The 18,163-nt window shown below is 42.5% G+C and overlaps 1 protein-coding gene and 1 long non-coding RNA gene across 6 annotated transcripts in view; one reads left to right on the plus strand and one right to left on the minus strand.

Annotated features, from left to right (window-relative positions):
• The window catches only part of LOC309534780 (uncharacterized protein), a 29,058-nt gene that overhangs the window by 283 nt on the left and 10,612 nt on the right, over positions 1-18,163 (minus strand). For all 5 annotated transcript variants that reach the window (XM_082227160.1, XM_082227161.1, XM_082227162.1 and 2 more), the window contains 12 exons: positions 17,191-17,316; positions 14,679-14,822; positions 13,168-13,290; positions 12,614-12,712; positions 10,711-10,851; positions 8,503-8,601; positions 7,376-7,731; positions 6,409-6,533; positions 4,562-4,617; positions 3,296-3,385; positions 2,119-2,217; positions 733-873 (listed from right to left, as the gene is read on the minus strand). In XM_082227160.1, coding sequence (XP_082083286.1) covers positions 733-873; positions 2,119-2,217; positions 3,296-3,385; positions 4,562-4,617; positions 6,409-6,533; positions 7,376-7,731; positions 8,503-8,601; positions 10,711-10,851; positions 12,614-12,712; positions 13,168-13,290; positions 14,679-14,822; positions 17,191-17,316 — 1,599 coding nt within the window. The remainder of the gene's footprint in view (positions 1-732; positions 874-2,118; positions 2,218-3,295; positions 3,386-4,561; positions 4,618-6,408; positions 6,534-7,375; positions 7,732-8,502; positions 8,602-10,710; positions 10,852-12,613; positions 12,713-13,167; positions 13,291-14,678; positions 14,823-17,190; positions 17,317-18,163) is intronic.
• On the plus strand, positions 4,155-8,731 carry LOC309534797. Its single transcript, XR_014220859.1, has 3 exons — positions 4,155-4,536; positions 7,697-7,760; positions 8,561-8,731. It is a non-coding gene; the product is annotated as an uncharacterized lncRNA (long non-coding RNA).

Raw genomic sequence — 18,163 nt, forward strand, 5'->3', positions numbered from 1 at the left:
CTGAAGACTGCCACTCTACACCAGTTCTACCTACTGGGCTGGTCACATTCAGCCCAGAGTCCTAGCACACCAAAACCCCAGATTGTAAGAAGACAATTTTTCTAAGAAATTATTTGTTTAGTGCTGTAGTGGGGAGATAGGCTGTAGCTCAGTGGTACAGCATCTGCTTTGCCTGCAGAATATCCTGGGTTCAATCCCCAGCGTCTCCTGGTAGGGCTGGGAATGCCCTGCCTGAAACTCTGGAAAGCTGCTGACGGGGTAGATAACGCTGAGATAAATGGGCTAATGATCTGACCAAGTATAAAGCAGCTTCCTATGGGGTTGCCCTGTGTATGAGGACCAAGACATGTGCTTGCAAAGTATTTGCTGCTTTAATTTTAAATGTCAGTCAAGACAATTTGAGGTGTCACAAAGCAACAAGTATACACTTCGCAAACTTGCTGTCAGAGGTGTGAACATTTTTTGAGTCTGGGGACCATGTTTGTTTATAGGCTCCCCACTGGGACCCACGTGACTTAAGCAAATAAGGCTGGAGGATAGGACTACTCCCCTAAAACAGCCTTTGCCAACCTGGTTTCTCTCCAGATGTTTTGTACTACAACTCCTTAGTCTGTGGCAGGCCCCTTTATGCTTGGCCTTGCACAAGCCTTTTGTGTCAGATACAGGAGCGAAAATAGCACGTGACCTTCAGATCTCCCAGTTCATACTGACATGCCGAAGAGGCTCAGTTACCTGCTCTATCTCTTCCTTTCTTGCTAGTACAGCTGCAGAACGGTCCTCAGAAGTCCTTGAGGATGATGAAAAGCCATCTTTCTCTCCAGCACACGGGGGCTGAGTGGGGTCTGCATCCTCGCTGCAGGTTGCTGCCTGGATCTAGAGAGATTTTCCCAATGGGATAAGGTGTTAACATGGCCTAAAACGAAACTAGGGGTGTGTCAAAGATAGCTTTTGCTCTTGCACAAGGAAGACAAGATCACTGGCTCACAACAGAATGAAATTTAAGTATTTTTCTGGTGAGGCTGCTGACAGTAGTCTTAGAGTGAAACCCAGGTGGGGGGGGGCTGCTTCCAGGTGTCACAACTAAGATCTAGGTATCACACAATGATGTTTCATTAAGCCAGATGCTTCTATGGGCTGTGGAAATGATTCCATAACCTTTTGCACCTTGGCCTTTGCAGTGGGAGGGACAGGGACCTCAGGCCTGGGGGCTGAATGCAGTCCTCTAGGCCTGTCTTTCTGGTGGTCAGAACCCTTTCCAGGCCACACTTCCTCACTGCTCTGCACCCCCATAGTTAAGGGAGGCCACTCCCCAGTTTGTCCCCAGGTAGGAATCAGTTTAAATAATAGACAAGGTGCAGGATATCAAGCAAGGCACTCAATAGGTATCCGCTTTATTTATTGCTGCAGCAGGACAGCACCCCCAGAGCAAGTCTGAAGGGAACGTGACTGAGCAAAGGGTTTTTACAGCTTTTATACATTTCCATAACTAGCAAAAAAAAGCAAGGCACATGCACACATCGGTTCTCTTTGTACTTGTTACATAACATCCCTCTCCTGGTGTCTGGCCTTCAATTGTGTATGTGCCACAAAGTACTTGATTGTGTACAATACAAGCTAGCAACCTCTACTCAGTGACATTAAACAGAAAGTTAAAAATTAACCAAAAACTACACAGGAAACTTTCCAACATTCTTTCCACAAAACCAAGCGCTCTTGCCTGTGGAATGTGTCCTACTCCTTTTCGAACATGTCCTTGAGTTCTGATTACTCCCCTCTCACTTGTCTGGATGGAGGATAGAGAGGGGCATTTGAGTGTGTATAGAAACTAAGAGGGAGGAAGCACATTCGTTGCTCCACCCACTCTGGCCTCTGCCCCTCCAACCTTGGCATGTGACCCTCCAAAGGTTATGCAGAAGAGAATGTGGGGCGCAGGCTGAAAACTGTTCCCAGTCCCCGTTCTGCAGCAAATGACTTGTACAGCCAGCAGAACTCAGAAATAAATGCATCAGTTACAAATGCCAACATGTGGAAATCAGTGAAGAGAGGGCTAAGGGGAAAGACACTCTTGCTAGTCCAGGCTGAAGACCAGCCATTGCAAGACTGAATCCTTGTTCCTACCGGGTCAGGCAATTCTGTTTCCACTGGCTGTAACTTTTGTGCAGTCTCTGATGAGATTGGTGCCCCACCAGCTTGGTCCCCTTTGGTTTTCTTCTTAGTCTGTAGAAACGGAAAAGAAAAGGACCTAATTGGATCTGCTCACTAACAAAGCAAGGCTTTGTTCATGCCAGAAAATTAACACTGTTACCCAAGCAGGAAACTCTGTAGTGCATACTGGTTGCTACAACTGGATTAGTTTGCCAACAACCCAAGGAGGATGTAAAGGATTGCACCAACCTTGGCAGGATATCAAAAAACAAACCTTTGCCATATACCCCATCTTGAATTCTTTGAGGAAAGGGTGTGACACAGACCTAGCTTTCCAGCAGAGCTGGTACCAATGAAAACAAAAGATGAGCAAATGGATGGAGAGCCAGAATGACTGGGAGATCAGTTAAAATCTCCACTCACATAATGATACTAATCTGAGCATCAGAGTGAAATAATTCCAAGACACCTAAGGACACCAATGCTTTTGTTCTTACCGTTTACCCTGTGGACTAAAAATCCCACCGTGAACTTCCAAGGATGTTGACTATCCTGTCAACAGAGTATATCCACTAGTCTCATGACTAGTTTCCAAAACTGAGGGGTAGATCTCTTCATGCTGCTAAACCAGTTGGAGCATTCTGAAGTGCCTTATGTTAGAAAAGGTATGATCTAGTGAACTGATACCGCTTGGAAAACTCCACTTATTAATAGGCAATCACTGCCACCTCAGCTTGCCTGCATTTACATGGTACCACAAAGGTAAGAGGTGTAAGGGAAGCACATTTGTTCAGCTAAAGAAAATGCTGGAAAGATACATGCCAAGGTATGATGATGATGATGATGACAACGACGACGACGACAACCACCACTACCACCACCACCTTTCACTAAGAAGACAACTCTGTACTGGAGAACCTCTATTACTGAGAGTTAATGCTATCATTGGGACCATGCAGGTTTTATACTCATTTCACTGGCTTGACTTGGGTTATGTACACAAAACCCCTGCTGGATCAGATAGAAACCTCATCTAGTCCAGTATACCGTTTCCTGTGCTGGTCGACCAACTGCCTAAGGGAAGGCAAGAAGCAGGACATGAGATCACATACATCATCATATTAAGACACCCATGCATTTCTTCACCTACCTTGGTAAATTTTCTTGCTGTCTCTGAAATTGCTGTTGCCTTCTTCTTTTTTTCCGTTTTCCGAGAGGATGATATTTTTTTCTTTAACTTCTGTGAATTGGATTTCATTTCACAGGCCAGGAGGAATGAATGAATGAATGAATGAATGAATGAATGAAAGGGAGTCTGAAATAAGCCACCACCAGAGGATAAATGCCCACCTTTGTAAAACTAGTGCACCATGTCAGACCAAAAGCAGTGTTTGCTTAGATAAGGAACAGGAAACCTGTGGCCTTCTATTTGTTGCTGGATGCCAACTCACATCAGTCCTAGCCAGCATAGCCAATGGAGAGGAATGATGAGAGCTGTAGTCTAACAAGATCTGCATGACCAAAGGGTCCCTATCCCAGGCAGAGGTTATCTTGGCATTTAAGTGGAGGAATCATTATACAGTGGTACCTCGGTTTTCAAATGTAATCTGTTCTGGAAGACCGTTCGACTTCCGAAAGGTTCGAAAATTGAGGCGCAAAGGGCGGTCTGCCAATTCAATAGAGACAATTGTGGAAAACAACAGATACATGCAGCAGAAGTCGTTCCAACTTCCAAGGTGCGTTCAAAAACAGAAGCATTTACTTCTGGGCTTTCGGCGTTCGAAAACTGAAACGTTCGGCAACAGAGACGTCTGATAACCAAGGTACCACTGTAGTGGCACATGAACTGTACATGCTCAAGGGCTCATTTTGAGAGACAGGGAGAACAGGGATCTTATTTCAGCTCTCTTTCAAACACCTCCACTGATATTGTCAGAGATCTATTCACAGCTTAATGAAGCAAAACATGCTGCCTTGTGGAGAAGAAAAGGCTAAGGAGTAAACTCTACACAAATCCAGAGTGGAGTCCCTAAGATGGCTGGATGGTGCCTTCTACACTTCCTTCTGGCAACTCTTGCAGCCAAACTGGTGCCATATGTAGTGCTCTGCTTTCTTTTGGCAAGGCCAAGGGGGTGGGGTGGAGGTCTTGTTGCCTGGGCAGCCCAGGATTTCCATACACATTGCCCAATCTTGCATCCTAAAGAGGTCACTTCAGTGCTGCTAGCACAGCAAGAACAATGAGGAAGGCAGCTGTTATGAGTTACCAGTCTCTGCAGCCACTGCAGGTGCTGTGATTCTCCAATGGTTTGACCTCACCTCCAGAGGTGCACTCCATTGTCTTTTGAGACAGATGGATGCCAACAATTATCAAGCATATGCCAATTTAAGCCGGTAAGATATAGGCATCTTCTCTTACCTCTCTGGGGCTCTCACGACTGTATGAATGTGGTGCTTCGTACAATTCACTTCTTTCTGCAAAACAGAGATGTTAGACAGCATTTTGCTTTGTGGGTGGGGAGACATGGCTTCCTATCTCTGGGGATAAAAGAACGCTAATGGTGATTAAAGACCAAGTTCTTTTTGGGGCTCTAGTGACCTAAGAAGTGCAACTGGAAATGGACCCAAGTGCCAGATTATGTATAAAATGGATTTGAGAGCTTTACTGGTATTGCAGCATACAAATGTTGAAACTCTAAGATCAACAATAAAATGTGTAGGAATGTTTAAAAGAGAGTTATATCCATGGAATAATTATATAGAAAGGGCATAAAATGACAAGAGAATAAGGTTATATAGAGTTCTATTAACATTGCTTCAAAATATCCTCTGTTAAGCTGCTATATTCCTCCTATTATTGATTAAAATTAATTCAATAAGAAGTCTAAAAAGAACTAGGCTAAAGAATATTTTAAAATTCATTTTTAAACTTAAGGGAAATCCTGCTGTAAACATTGAATAATTTGAAAGAAATAGTTTATGAAAAAGATATAAATTGTAGAAGATCAACAACAAATATATATAATGCCAAATGGGGGAAATAAGAATTTACTCAGAAAAACAACAATTATAAAATGTAATATAAAAAGAACTGAACAGTAAGAAAGCATGTTAATAGAAAAAAGGAAAATGAGGAAATGTATGTAATCATAACTGTGAAAACAACATGTGAAGACAATCTATGAAATACTCAGTTCAGGGAAAGAGCAAAAAACAAAGGGCCTCAAGAAAGAAACCCTTTTCCCTTCCTCACATATATCATTTTCTTCCCCTGTCAACACTGCAACTTTTTCAGTATCTCACCCCTATGCACCCCAATTAAAGAACCCCATTTGCCCTTACCAACAGCCAAGCCAGGATACTTTGTAACATCAATCCCTCACTGCCAAAAGACAACCTTTTGCTTTGTTGTATCATCTTAATTGAGAAAACTGACAAGACCCAGACCATAAAGTTTACAGAGGCACCATTTGCTGGGAGGAAGATCTTATCTAGATCCTTCCTTGGCACCAAAATCTCTCTCGCTCACATTCCAGTACCAGGAATGAGAGTCTCTGATCTTTTATCTAAGCTGAAAGAGAACTGTGGCTGCTTACGAACCAAGTTGTGTTTCAAGCTTTCTCCCTTCTATCCTCCCTTTTTTCAGTACACCTGGGTCCAAACAGGTTCAGACAAAGTGATTTTACCAAATGCTTTGGGTAACAAAGCCCCTCAGTTATGTGACAGTCAGATAGACTTGATATGTCGGGAAACCTGCTCTTTCACACACTGACATTTATCTGACAAGGGGCCTTTTACACATTCCTGAATTCTCCGAGAGAATACCCAGTCATCTCTGCAACAGCATTTGAAATATTGCTTTCTTTCACTGTGATTCCTATTTCCATGAAGCCCTGTTTCCATGAAGACATGTCTTTTGCTGCTGCTCTGCTGGGTGAATCAGGTGTTTTGCGTGGTAGAGCAGCGGCAAAAGACATGCGTCTTTTGCTCCCGCTGTGTCTGGCAGACCAGCCGACTGGAGCCAGGCAGGGTGCAGATCCCAGGTGCACCCATAGCTCCCAGACATCTCCATACAGTCACAAAAGGTTGCTTGCCAGTGGCAAAATGCGACTGGCACAATGGGAGCATCAAACGTTGATCCAAAAGGCTACACAGCTTGGAGAGGACCCTTTCATGCCAAGGAGACAATATTGTAAACACTAATATCTTAGTCCCTTCGGCTGGAACATGAAGATTCCCATTCGGAACTGCCCAATAAAAACAAACCTTCTGGGGAATAGCGATGACTTCTTTTCTGAACCAAGTAAGAGGGAGGGGAATCTCTCTCGTATAAATTCTTTCGGTGTGGATTGTAGCAATATCCACAGTGACAGAAGCTGGAGTGCTCTCTCCTGTGAAAAGAAGCACATGACTCACTTGAAAAGTTGCGCCTGCCTGCATTTTGAACACATCAAGAGCCTGACTGTTGCTGCTTCCCTGCATCCCAAAACTCTAGGAACAGGCCAACTGGTAAGGTGGGTGGCTAAGACTAATTTGCACAAAACTACAGTCCCCATTGATTCACCAGGGGAAGCCAAATATCTAAGCCAGTTTCATTTCAGTTTGCAGTCCAAATGTAGCCATGAGTTCAGCCTGAAACCCCTTCAATTTGGAATCCTTTCACTCTATCCTATTTTGCAAGAGAACTCCCCATTTCCCATGGCTCATTTCTTTCTATGCATAAGCACCACCAAGAAGTCTCCAAATTATCCTAGTTATCTCAGACTCCTTTCTTCTCTATGCCTGACATCAATATCATTTCATATGATTCAAAACTACCCAGTTTCTAAAACAGAAGCCAGCTACCATGGTGTTCCCCCACTGAGTTCCAAGAACTGCAGTCTTCTTGCAGGACCGGCTTGTCCCATTTTGCGGCTTGAGGCGAAATGGGAAGTGCCACTCTGCCAAGCCCGGCCACCCTGCCGTCACTTGCGCTGTCTGCCCTGCTACCTCCACTGCTGGTGGAGAAGCAGCACTGTCACCGGCACTGATTTTGAGTGAGATTTCACCTGAAATTGCATGAGATCTTGGCCAAAATCAGCACTGACGCTGCTGCCGCTTCTCTGCTGCCGCTGGCAGAGGGGTACCCACAAACACTGATGCTTCTGCCGCCTGAGGTAGCAGCCTCATTCCACCTTACAGATGAGCTAGCCCTGCCCTCTAGCTTTGAGGGAATCTCGGGTTATGTTCTTGCCTGCAAGGGGACACGTTGCTGCTTCCATGGGATCGTTCTCGTCTATGAGGAGATCTTGAACGGTGAATATGCAGTTCCCTTGAGGCATGGCTTGCTCTAGAATGCTGTGAATCACTGCTGTGCTGGCCCTTTTGTGAACGAGGGGACCAGTCGCTGCTTCCACGGGATCGCTCTCGTCTGTGAGGGGATCTTGAACGCTGACTACGCAACTCTCTTGAGGTCCTATTTGTGCTAGAATGCCTCAAATCACTGCTGTGTTGGTTCTTTGGTGAACTAGAACAGTATTCCAGCCATCTTTCAGTATCGCTTTTTTGATCACAGGAAATGAGGCTGTGAGGTGGGGACTGTGAGAGCACCTGGAAAAAGAGCAGGGTGATCAAATAAGGTACAATAGCAATTTTGTTCATTTGACAATATTTATTTAATTGCTAAAAATCTCTAAGAAGTTTATATAAGTTAATATAAAACAAATCTCCCCTTTTCCTAAATATCTTACTGCTTTCAGTGAGAACTCAGGAGAACCCAAATGCTAAGCAGACACAGCTAAACTTTTCCTGATCTGGGCTAGGACTGTGGACTCGCGCACTCACTGCTGCCTGGTGCTACAAGCTGTCTCCTTTTTCTCTATCCCTCCCTAACTCTCTTCCGAGGACCCTTTCCTTGTCTCAGTTTTGAGTCTCCCATCCTTTCCTTGTAGAGCCCAATCATTAGTGCTCTTAGTTTGATTATCCCAGAATCCTTACAAACAAGGATTAAAACCACAGTCATGCATTTAGGATGCCCTGAAAGCCACATTTTTATTTGTGACCGGAAGACCAGTGAGTGTCCCAGTTTTCCCATTTTCTTTTTAATACTCCCCTTCATGTCCTTTAGAGCAATAGTAGGGAACACTGGGCTCTCCAGAGGTTGCTGGACTACAGTTCCTATCAGCCCCAGCCAGTGTGGCTAATGATAAAGGATGATGGGAGTTTTAGTCCAACAACTTCTGGAAAGCCAGAGGTTAGATAGAGAGTTGCTTTTCTCTTTCCAGCTATTTTCCTTCCACCCCTTGCCTGCCTTCTTGATTCTATTCTTTCTCCACCTACAGCCCCCTCCATAAAAATAATGTTCATCATTTTTCAACTTACCAAGTCACTGTCATGTTCAGAGACTCTGTGACACTTTACAGCTTCATTCACATTGCAGGGCGGCGCCTGACGATCTTCAGGTGCCCATACATTTTCAGCCTGGAAAGAAGCAGTTTCCCAGGAATAAGGGTAGGAAGATTAATGATGCCAGATTGGAGAACGAGGACAGCAATGAAATATAAGGATAAGCAACATTCTTCTAGGTAATAAAAGAACATCCCACTTGTAAGATCCTGCCCCTTATTGTTACCACCATTTCTACCCCACAGGAAGCAGTGTACTGCAGCCACACAAAGGAGCTTCTGAATTGTTGCCATGCTTGGGGAAGACAGGGCCTAGTGAAAGAAGAGACATCTTCCTCAAGCCCGGGGGGGGGGGGAGAGGGGGAGAGAATAAAAACCACCACAGCTGAGAGAAGGGTTACGTGGTAATAGGAAGGAAATGACTCTGAAGGTTCTGAGATGGCAGCAGGCAGAAAAGGACAAGCTAAAAAATGAAAGTATGAAAGGGGAACATTTTGTTCATTATATTTGCCGTGGTATTTTCCCCCAGTAAAATGCATAGTGTGGAAGAAGCCCTTGTTAATTAAGTACTAGAAGCCGAATTAAAAGTTCCATTTGAGTTGCCCCTTTGGGATTTTTTATCCCACCTTGCGGAACTGGTTACAAATGGATTGGCTAGGGAAACCCAGCCAGATAGGTGGGGTATAAGTAATAATATTATTATTATTATTATTATTATTATTATTATTCAAAATTTACTAAGTAGGCCCAGCTATGTTTTCAGGGATCAAAGACCCAAAGAAGTTCCCGCAGTCTTACCTTTTCTTTTTCTTTTCTATAAATGGTATTTATTAAATTTTCCATTTTAACAATCCAATCAAACCACATTAAAAATTCCAAATTATACAAATTATCCAATAATCAAACAATCCAAATGTTATACCAAATTATAATTTTTTGGGCGGACTTCCCATGTTCTGAGGTCAGGGGGGGTCGAATCATCTCATATTTCTGTTGGTTATTATGCAGATTAGTTGTGCTGCAGAAGGTATGAGTATGACCCATTCAACAGGGTACTGAGAGAGCTACATGCTGCTCTTTATATACTATACCCAATTTCTGACACTGCTTGATTACCACAACTTAACAGCACCTGCTATACTGCTTCACAGCTGTAAAAATAGGTCATGTTATTTGCTCTGGCCTTTAAAGAGATACACATCTTGTGAAACAATAATGAACCTTAATTTTTAAAGAAACCATTCAACAATTTCTGCTGCTTTTCATAGTCATTTCCGATAGTTCCCATAAGTCATTCTGATGTTAATCCTTCATTGTTTTCAACAACCTCTGAGTTCATCCGGCAAGCGAGATAAAAACAGTGTGTTTCTGTGTGGGTTCTTATGTCTTTCTTTCTTTCTTTTTCTTTCTTTCTCTTTCTTTTTCTTTCTTTGTGCTTCCAATCCAGCTATGGCATTCCACTTTCACTTTCTGATTTTTATAGTTGCTTGCAACATTCCAATATGGAGATCTGACTTTAGGCCAGTTGTACCAGGCATATGTCCAAAGTTTCTCCACCTTATCTCGTCCAAGCAATTAATGCCAACAGTCTTGATTTTTCGCTTGCAAAGCCATTTCCACACAGTTAATAATTGTTAGAACCATATTACATCAGTAAATGCAATATTCTCCAGTCTCGCTTGCTTGCATAAATAATCCGGTAGTCAGTCCTTCCAGAGGAGATTTTGCCAAGTAACATAGCAAAAGTATCAAAGTGAAACAAAGAATGCTCACCCCCCCCTTCCGTTCCGACACACCAGCTCCATGCAGATGATAATCCTTCTACTTTAGCACCTCAATGGCTGAATTAATTAGCAGAGTAATTTCTCCCCCCTCACTCAGAGCATGTCCATGACTGAAATCCGATTTTTCATCTTAAGAAATTGTAGTTTGTTGCTCATAGAGGCAACTTTGGAGAGTTGCCAAGAAATGCACGGTGCTTTCCATCCAGTGGCCCCTGCCCCCTCATTCCTTCCGGATTTGGGGCCAGGTGTTGGGCAAATGAGGATGAGACTGCCACCCCTGACCCTGGGGGAGTTGGGAGGCTGATTACTCCAATCTCAGCCTCTAATTACCCGTGCAAACGGCTGTGATGGAATTCCAGCCTCCTCCATGACACCAAATCAGAAGTCACTCTCAGTCTTACCTTTTCATATTTTTTCTCTCTCACCAGCACAGGCACAACACGGACATCACTCAGGGTACTTGGGAGGTTGGAGGAGCTAGTAGCTAGCACAGCAGAGGACTGATAGAGGTCTTCATCCTTAAGACTGCTGGTGATTTGGGTCTGCATCAGTTTCAAGTGAAAACAGGGTTAGAACAGTCTGAGACGACTAAATGACTGGCTAGTGATACACAAATGAAGTTTTGTTTCCTCATTTCTCCCCCATCTCTCTTGCCAATTCCTCCCACATTATCTCAATTACTTGTAACATAACAAGCTGATGCACACCATTTTTTAGGCTATAAATATTGGACTGGAAACTTAGTCAAAGCAGTGAGGTGTGCTGGAATTTCACCCCTCCTTGATTCCTATGTGATTTAAAATTAAAACAAGACAGTTTGGCTCTGTAGCAATACAACAGGAGTTGATAAACACTGGGGTGAGAAGAGGATTTGCCTGGTCAGTATTTTACAACAGGTAATCCTCTCAGCTCAGCAAGTGGCTTTCCTCCTGCCAGATACAGGATTCTCCATCATGTAAATTAAAGATACACCTGAGTAAGCAATATGTGTTTCCCAGTAAGCCACAGAGCAGTAGAAACCGGCCATAACCCAAAGTTAACTTTAAGATGGAAATTTTAACTCTTTTAGAAGGTTGCAGAAGAACCCTCCTCATTTACCCTCCTCCCTATTCCTCCTTCGGTACTTGATATTTTGAAAAAGGCTAACCAACTCTGACTTTAGAATCCTTACAAAAGCAGTTTATTTCCAGGGAAAGAAGGAGAGTGTAATTTAATGTTGGGTTGAAATAAACGACAGACGAATGGCAAGTGTCATCTGGGAGGCATCTCTCGAGCATGTCTCGGGGAGTCCCTTTTATTGAATATTACAGCATTGCCACGTATGTGCTTGTTGCTGATTGGTTAACACAAATAAGGGTTGCATATAAGACATTAATCATCAATAGGTTAAAGGTTGGGAAAAGGAACACAGAGTTAGACAGGCATGAAAACCTCCTTATCAAACAATTACTAATGATTGATATGGTGTGAACTCAATGTGAACTGAACATTCCAGGGTGGTGAGAAAAGAATGTACAGAAAGATAACTTCCCATCAATTTAATACTAGTTCAATGTCTTCCTTTCCCTCTGAACGATTAGCATTTGTGGTCTCAGGTAGGAATAGTATTTCTACAGCAGGAGGTGAGCCAACTGTCAGGAGTTTCACTCTCTCTTGTGCTGCAGTGTGTGACTACTAGATCACATGCTCTGTGTGTTGACATTCCATTCTTTGGAAGCGTGCGAACAGAAGGAACTGTACGCCACTTCCGTCTTCTTTGTTCTGTTGTTGTCGTCCTCTCTCAGAGAAGAGACATGCCCTAATGGCTCTGTCTTTATTTTGATCCTGTAAATAAATCACTAAACCCAGATGCTACATATCCTTGGTCTCAGCTTCTTCTAAGCTCTGCTGCTTGCTTGAACATCCGGAGGAGTGAATGCTGTGATATGTATTTTGGACCAGTGCCAGAAGAAGGCCGTCTCCCACCCAGAAGCACCAACACCAACATGGCTGAAATGGTCTTTGGGTGGGATGGCTTCCAGCTTCAGGAGAGAAATAAATATTAAGGACTCTGGGTTTGGAGGAATAAGTTCCTAATTGCAATCAATATGACCAAATAGAATGCCTGAAAAGTTCCATCTGAGTTGCCTCTTTGGGATTTTCTACCATACCTTGCAGAAATGGATACAAATGGATTGGTTGGGGAAACCCAGCCAGATGAACAGGGTATAAGTAATAAAGTTATTATTATTATTCAGAATATATTAAGTAGGCCCAGCCATGTTCTCAGGGATCAAAGACACGAAGAAGCTCCCGCAGTCTTACCTTTTCATATTTTTTCTCTCTCACCAGCACAGGCACAACATGAACATCATTCAGGGTACTTGGGAGGTCTTCATTCTTAAGACTGCTGGTGATTTGGTTCTGTATCAGTTTCAAGTGAAAACAGGGTTAGAATAGTCTGAGACGAGTAAATGACTGGATAGTGAAACACAAATTATCAGTATTGTTTCCTCATTTCTAGGACACACATTCCCCCATCCCTCTTTGCCAATTCCTCCCACATTAACTCAGTTACTTGTAACATAACAAGCTGATGCAGAACATTTTAAGGCTATAAATATTGGACTGGAAACTTGGCCAAAGCAGTGAGGCATGCTGGAATTTCACCCCTCCTTGATTCTCACTCTGAATCCTATGTGATTTAAAATTAAAAGAAGACAGTTTGGCTCTGTAGCAATGCAACAGAAGTTGATTTACCCTCCTCCCTATTCCTCCTACCGTACTTGATATCTTGCAAAAGACTAACCAACTCTGACTTTAGAATCCTTACAAAAGCAGTTTACTTCCAGGGAAAGAAGGAGAGTGTAATTTAATACCAGTTCAATGTCTTCCTTTCCTTCTGAACGATTATCATTTGTGGTCTCACAAAGGAATGGTATTTCTACAGCGGGAGGTGAGCCAACGTGGCTGAAATCGTCTTTGGGTGGGATGGCTTCCAGCTTCAGGAGAGAAAGAAATATTAGGATGTTAGGAAAGAAACTGTGGGTTTGCAGGAATCAGATCCTAATTGCAATCAATATGACAAAATATAATGCCTGAATGTTTCATGCAAGGGCAATTCATGTACTTCATAAACATGCTTCTATTGCCATCAACAGAAAACGGAACAAAAAGCATGAAAAGCAATTGTAGCCACTGCAGTGGCTTTGCAAAGTTCAAACATTCCTTTTGCTATTCCTCCCACAGCTTTAGCTCACAAAAGTCACTGCAAACTTAAACAAAACTCATGTCCCTTTTGTTTTAAAAACTGTTTCCCCCCCCATTTGTTTTGCTATGTGATTTGAGTTAAAAAAATATTTTTTAAAAAGATCTTACACCTGAGAGGTGGGAAAGCCCCACTGCACAAGCAAAAGCCATTCCACTCATGCAATGAAATCATTGGATCCTACCCAAAGTGATTTTAACTTGATGGCTTCAGTTAATGCAAACCCTAAATCACATGACAAGATTAGATAGGCTTGTGGTCTGTTAACAGCCTGTGGATTATTATTTATTAAAGTTACCTGTCACTTTTTTAGCAAGGTAACTCAAAGCAACTTACAATCAATCACATACACTAAAACTGGCATATAACAAAACAAAGAAAAATGAAAATGAAAATCCTGTTTTAAAAGGCAAGATGAAAATATCCTACTCACTTAAGGAGCCCACAAATAATGAAAAATCAAATACTTGGTTTGCTGTTATGCAGAAATAAGAGCAAATCACAGTTAATACAAACTCCAGTTTGCTGATCAGCTCCAACTCATTGTTTGAGATCACGGTTTATCAGGAACAAAACAAACATGGTTTGTGGCAGGGTCAGAATTTAAAACAAACCATTTGTTTTCATGCTATCGCTGAACCCAGAATATTCTCCAAACCATTAACAGTGTTTGTGCATAACTTCCCAACAATTGTCATCTTATTCACAAGTTTGCCTCTGCACTTGAAAGGGCTAGAAATATCCATTTTTTAAAGCAACAACAACAAATTTATCAAGATTTGAACAAGACCTTGTGGAGTACAAACAGCCTCATTGCTTATCCCTTTTTAGGACCACTCCAAAACATGACAAGGTTTACACATTTGCAGAGTCTTTTGTAAAATACCAGCTCCAAATAAACTAAGAACTTAGCGCCAAATAATGTCCTAGGCCTAGGCAGATATTCACAGAACTTTCAGCAGAAGATGGGCAGCAGTTGTCCAGCAATGAACTCAATGGTGACAGCTAACTAATTGAGAATAAAGCCCTCATCTCCAAAACAATAGGCAGGATACCAATTTCATCCTTGCTTACTTCACCCAATTGATTGACTTGCAAAGGGGGGGGGGGAGGTGTTCATACCAATACAGGCAGTTCCTTTTTTGTAGTATGAATGCCTTCTGTGATCACAAGTGGTGACTGGTCTTCTGTACATGCTTCAGCAGATGGAAAAGGTAAGGCCTGGCTGGGAGGTTGTTCAGCTGCCTGCCTATCTTTCAACTCCACCTGCAAAGTTGTATAGGGAAGGAGAAATTCTGTTGTTCCAGTGGGGAGTAGAACTCAGCCCAAGCTTCAGAGAGAAGACTTCAACAAGACAAGAGTATCCCTATATCCCAAGCAATCTTTACAATCTTATTACTAAGAGTGAGAATCCCTTCTTCTCTTTGAACCCAACTAGATACACACAAACAGTACCACAGCCAGGAAGAAAAAGAAGCAAGAAGAATAAGAATAGGAGAAATAAATAAAAAGGGCTTTCAATATTCTGTCTGTCAGTTTATATATAAAAAGATTATTCAAAGGATGATTATCCAGGATGATATCCAACTGTTCCTCCTTCCGTTAGATGATAATTTCCCAACCTTCAGACCCAGACATCTCAAGTTCATTCATTTTCACACCCCAGCCTCCCTGCTCATTAAAAGGCACATCTCATATAATATGGCTGTAGAAATCACTACTAAGGGATTATACAACAGCAATACAGAATGAAAAAACAAAGCACTTATACCTCACCTTTCTCATCCTAGCTACCCATCTCCTTTGCAAAGTAAAACTTGTCTTCTGTTTGCAAATCTGGGCTGAAGATGTGACCTCTAAGAGAGTTTATTTGACGTAAGGGCATGGGAAGAGAAAGATGAAGCAGCAGTGGGCATGAAGAAAGGAAAGAAATCCTGTAGAGCATTCAGGAGAAGTAAAAACAAAAACAGGAGGAACCTCTAGAGAATACACTTGAGTACACCACTGCAGCAAGGCTATAGGAAGGAAGAGTTTAATTGGTATGACCATGGGCTTTAACACAACTGGAGATTATACACAAACATTACATGAAGGAGAGTGTGGCAGGAGGAGTCCAAATTACCAGCAGTTCTTGTTTGACAATGGCAGCACCAGAAGACATACTGGAGGAAAGTATAAAAGGCCGCAAAGGGGGTGGGTGGGGACATTTCAATCTTTCCACTGGTTCCCGACAGTAGTGATCCTGCCAGCACAAGCCTCCTTAACCAGGAGAGCTGGGCATAGGGAGGTCTCTGCCTAATCCAACACTACCCCAGTCTGGAGAAGGTGTGTGTGCAAATAGCAAAAAATAAGCTTCCATGAAAATTCAGAGAACGACTCTGTGAGGCCTGTGAGGGTCTCAGAGTATGAATGGATATGAGTGAGTAAAGTCAGATGGTATGTGACTGTGAAGATAAAGATAAAGAGATTGTTTGATTCTGAACATAGAAATAGATTCTGAAGAAGAAAAAGGGACTGTTGAACCAGCTAATGTAACGTAATGAACAGGATGGTAAAGCAGGATGTACCAGACGTTTGGATGTGTCAGAGGGCATGCTGAGACAAGTAACTGTCCTCAAAGGACATGCTGAGACAAATACCTATTCATGAAGATAATAGGGGGAATCAGCATGGCAGAAGCTATCACCTAGTCCAACCCCCTGCAATACAAGAAGGTGTAGTTGTCCCATACAGGGATCGAACCTGAAACTGTATAAAAGCTGGAAAGTCCCCGGCACAAGGCGTTGCTATCCTGCTGCTGAGGTGGCCGCCCAAAGACTCTTAAAAGAAACTGATAAATTCTTTTAGTGGGTCCACCCATCTGGTAAGTATGAATGAGAGGGGAGAATGAGTTCTTATTAGTTATTAAATGTTAATCAATAAAGGGTTATTTCTAGGAAGATTTGGGTCATTTTGTTTTTCTTGAAAACGCTCTGATCTAAAAGAATCTCCTGTCACTAATTGTATGACAACTCCAACTTGGTAAGAATAAATAGCATTTGTATAGAGTTCTCTGTTACACAGGTGTCTAGTCAGCCAATCATATAGTTACATCAAGCCATCCTGTCGCAATCACAACCCACTGTGGCAAATCTTAACTACTTAACATTAACTAATTATTAAGTAGTTGTCTTCATTCATTAACCTTTAATTAAACATAACCAGTCTCAATGGCTGATTCCATTGTTCCAAACTGACTAATGATTCAAATGACACAAGATTCAAATGACACAAGAAAATTTGAGCTTTCTCCTTCATGTGTATGTACATAACCACACACAAAGAGAATGAAAAAGGTAGCTAAAGGAACAATACCAGCTCCCTTTTCACACTTCCTGAGCAAGGGTTGGGCTCTCCAGTCTCAAGAGGAGCACATGGTTCAACTGCAGAGGAGGAACAAGTTATGCCTGGAAGAGTCCCAGCCCAGAGAAAAACAAGTCACAAATCCCCACTACTCACTCCTGCTCAGGACTACTCCAACACATGGGCACACTTGTACATTGGTAGGCTGAACAAACAAAATACTAACAGCAGTGAAATTGAAGCCAAAGAATCCACACCCCTATGCAAATGAAAAAGAGAAGGTTTTTCATACCACCACAGGTTCTTCCTTTACTGTGGCTGGAAGACCTTCTGCTGCCTTGGATGGAGCATGCACATGTGACAAGGGAGCAGTCTCACTGGGAGGGTCTTCAGAGGTCTGACTGTCTTCCAACTTGACCTTCAGAGATTCGTTAGAGGATGATGATCACAGAACTATAGAGTTGGAAGGGACCCCCCAGGATAATTGAGTCCAACCCGCTACAGTGCAGGAATGATGAGGATGACTGCTTTCTCAGTGGAGAGTTGAATTTAACCTAACCAGTGTTAAGAGACGATACTTGAACAAAAATGGCCTTGTATCCCAATAAAATATTACTGCTAAGGTGTGGGTTTATTATTATTATTTAGAATACTTACACCCAGCTTTATACCTGATGTAAACTTCTCCCAGTCACAACAGCCAATACCAATTTTAATGGGATTTTGTTGTGATATTTTTGAACTACTCTTGGGAGCCTCTCAGGTTGCTACATTTAGTTCAAGATACGTCTGGCCTTCCCTTATCTTGAGCTCATGTTGGGCATAACCAGCCTTGCGGACGAGACTGTGGGAACATGATTATGCAGGCTCAGCAACTCAGCAGACCGGACAGCTATGTACGTGATATGCTCGCTTCAGGGTTATGGTGCCCAGCTATCAATAGGTGAAAACATATAGGGCTGGGGGGGTTAGTTTTGTCCATTTAGAAGAGTTTCTGGAAGCAGTGGTCAGCAGTTGAAGTTACACTGAGATGAAACACTGACAGATGACTGACCAACAAATGCTGTCTGCAAACTGCTGCATCACGACTACTGATAGACTGTGTCTGCCTACGTCATTGCTAAAGAGAAAGGATTGAAACCTAAGTATGCTGTTACAGCTATTGCTATTATGATTGTAAGTAGTGCTACCATGATGCATTTATGACCAGTCAAGGAATAAATCACTTGAGTAAATTGTACACGGCCTGTGAGTGTTTTTCTCAA

Source organism: Podarcis vaucheri, assembly GCF_965113315.1.
Source record: "Podarcis vaucheri genome assembly, chromosome: 6".
NCBI lineage: Eukaryota > Metazoa > Chordata > Lepidosauria > Squamata > Lacertidae > Podarcis > Podarcis vaucheri.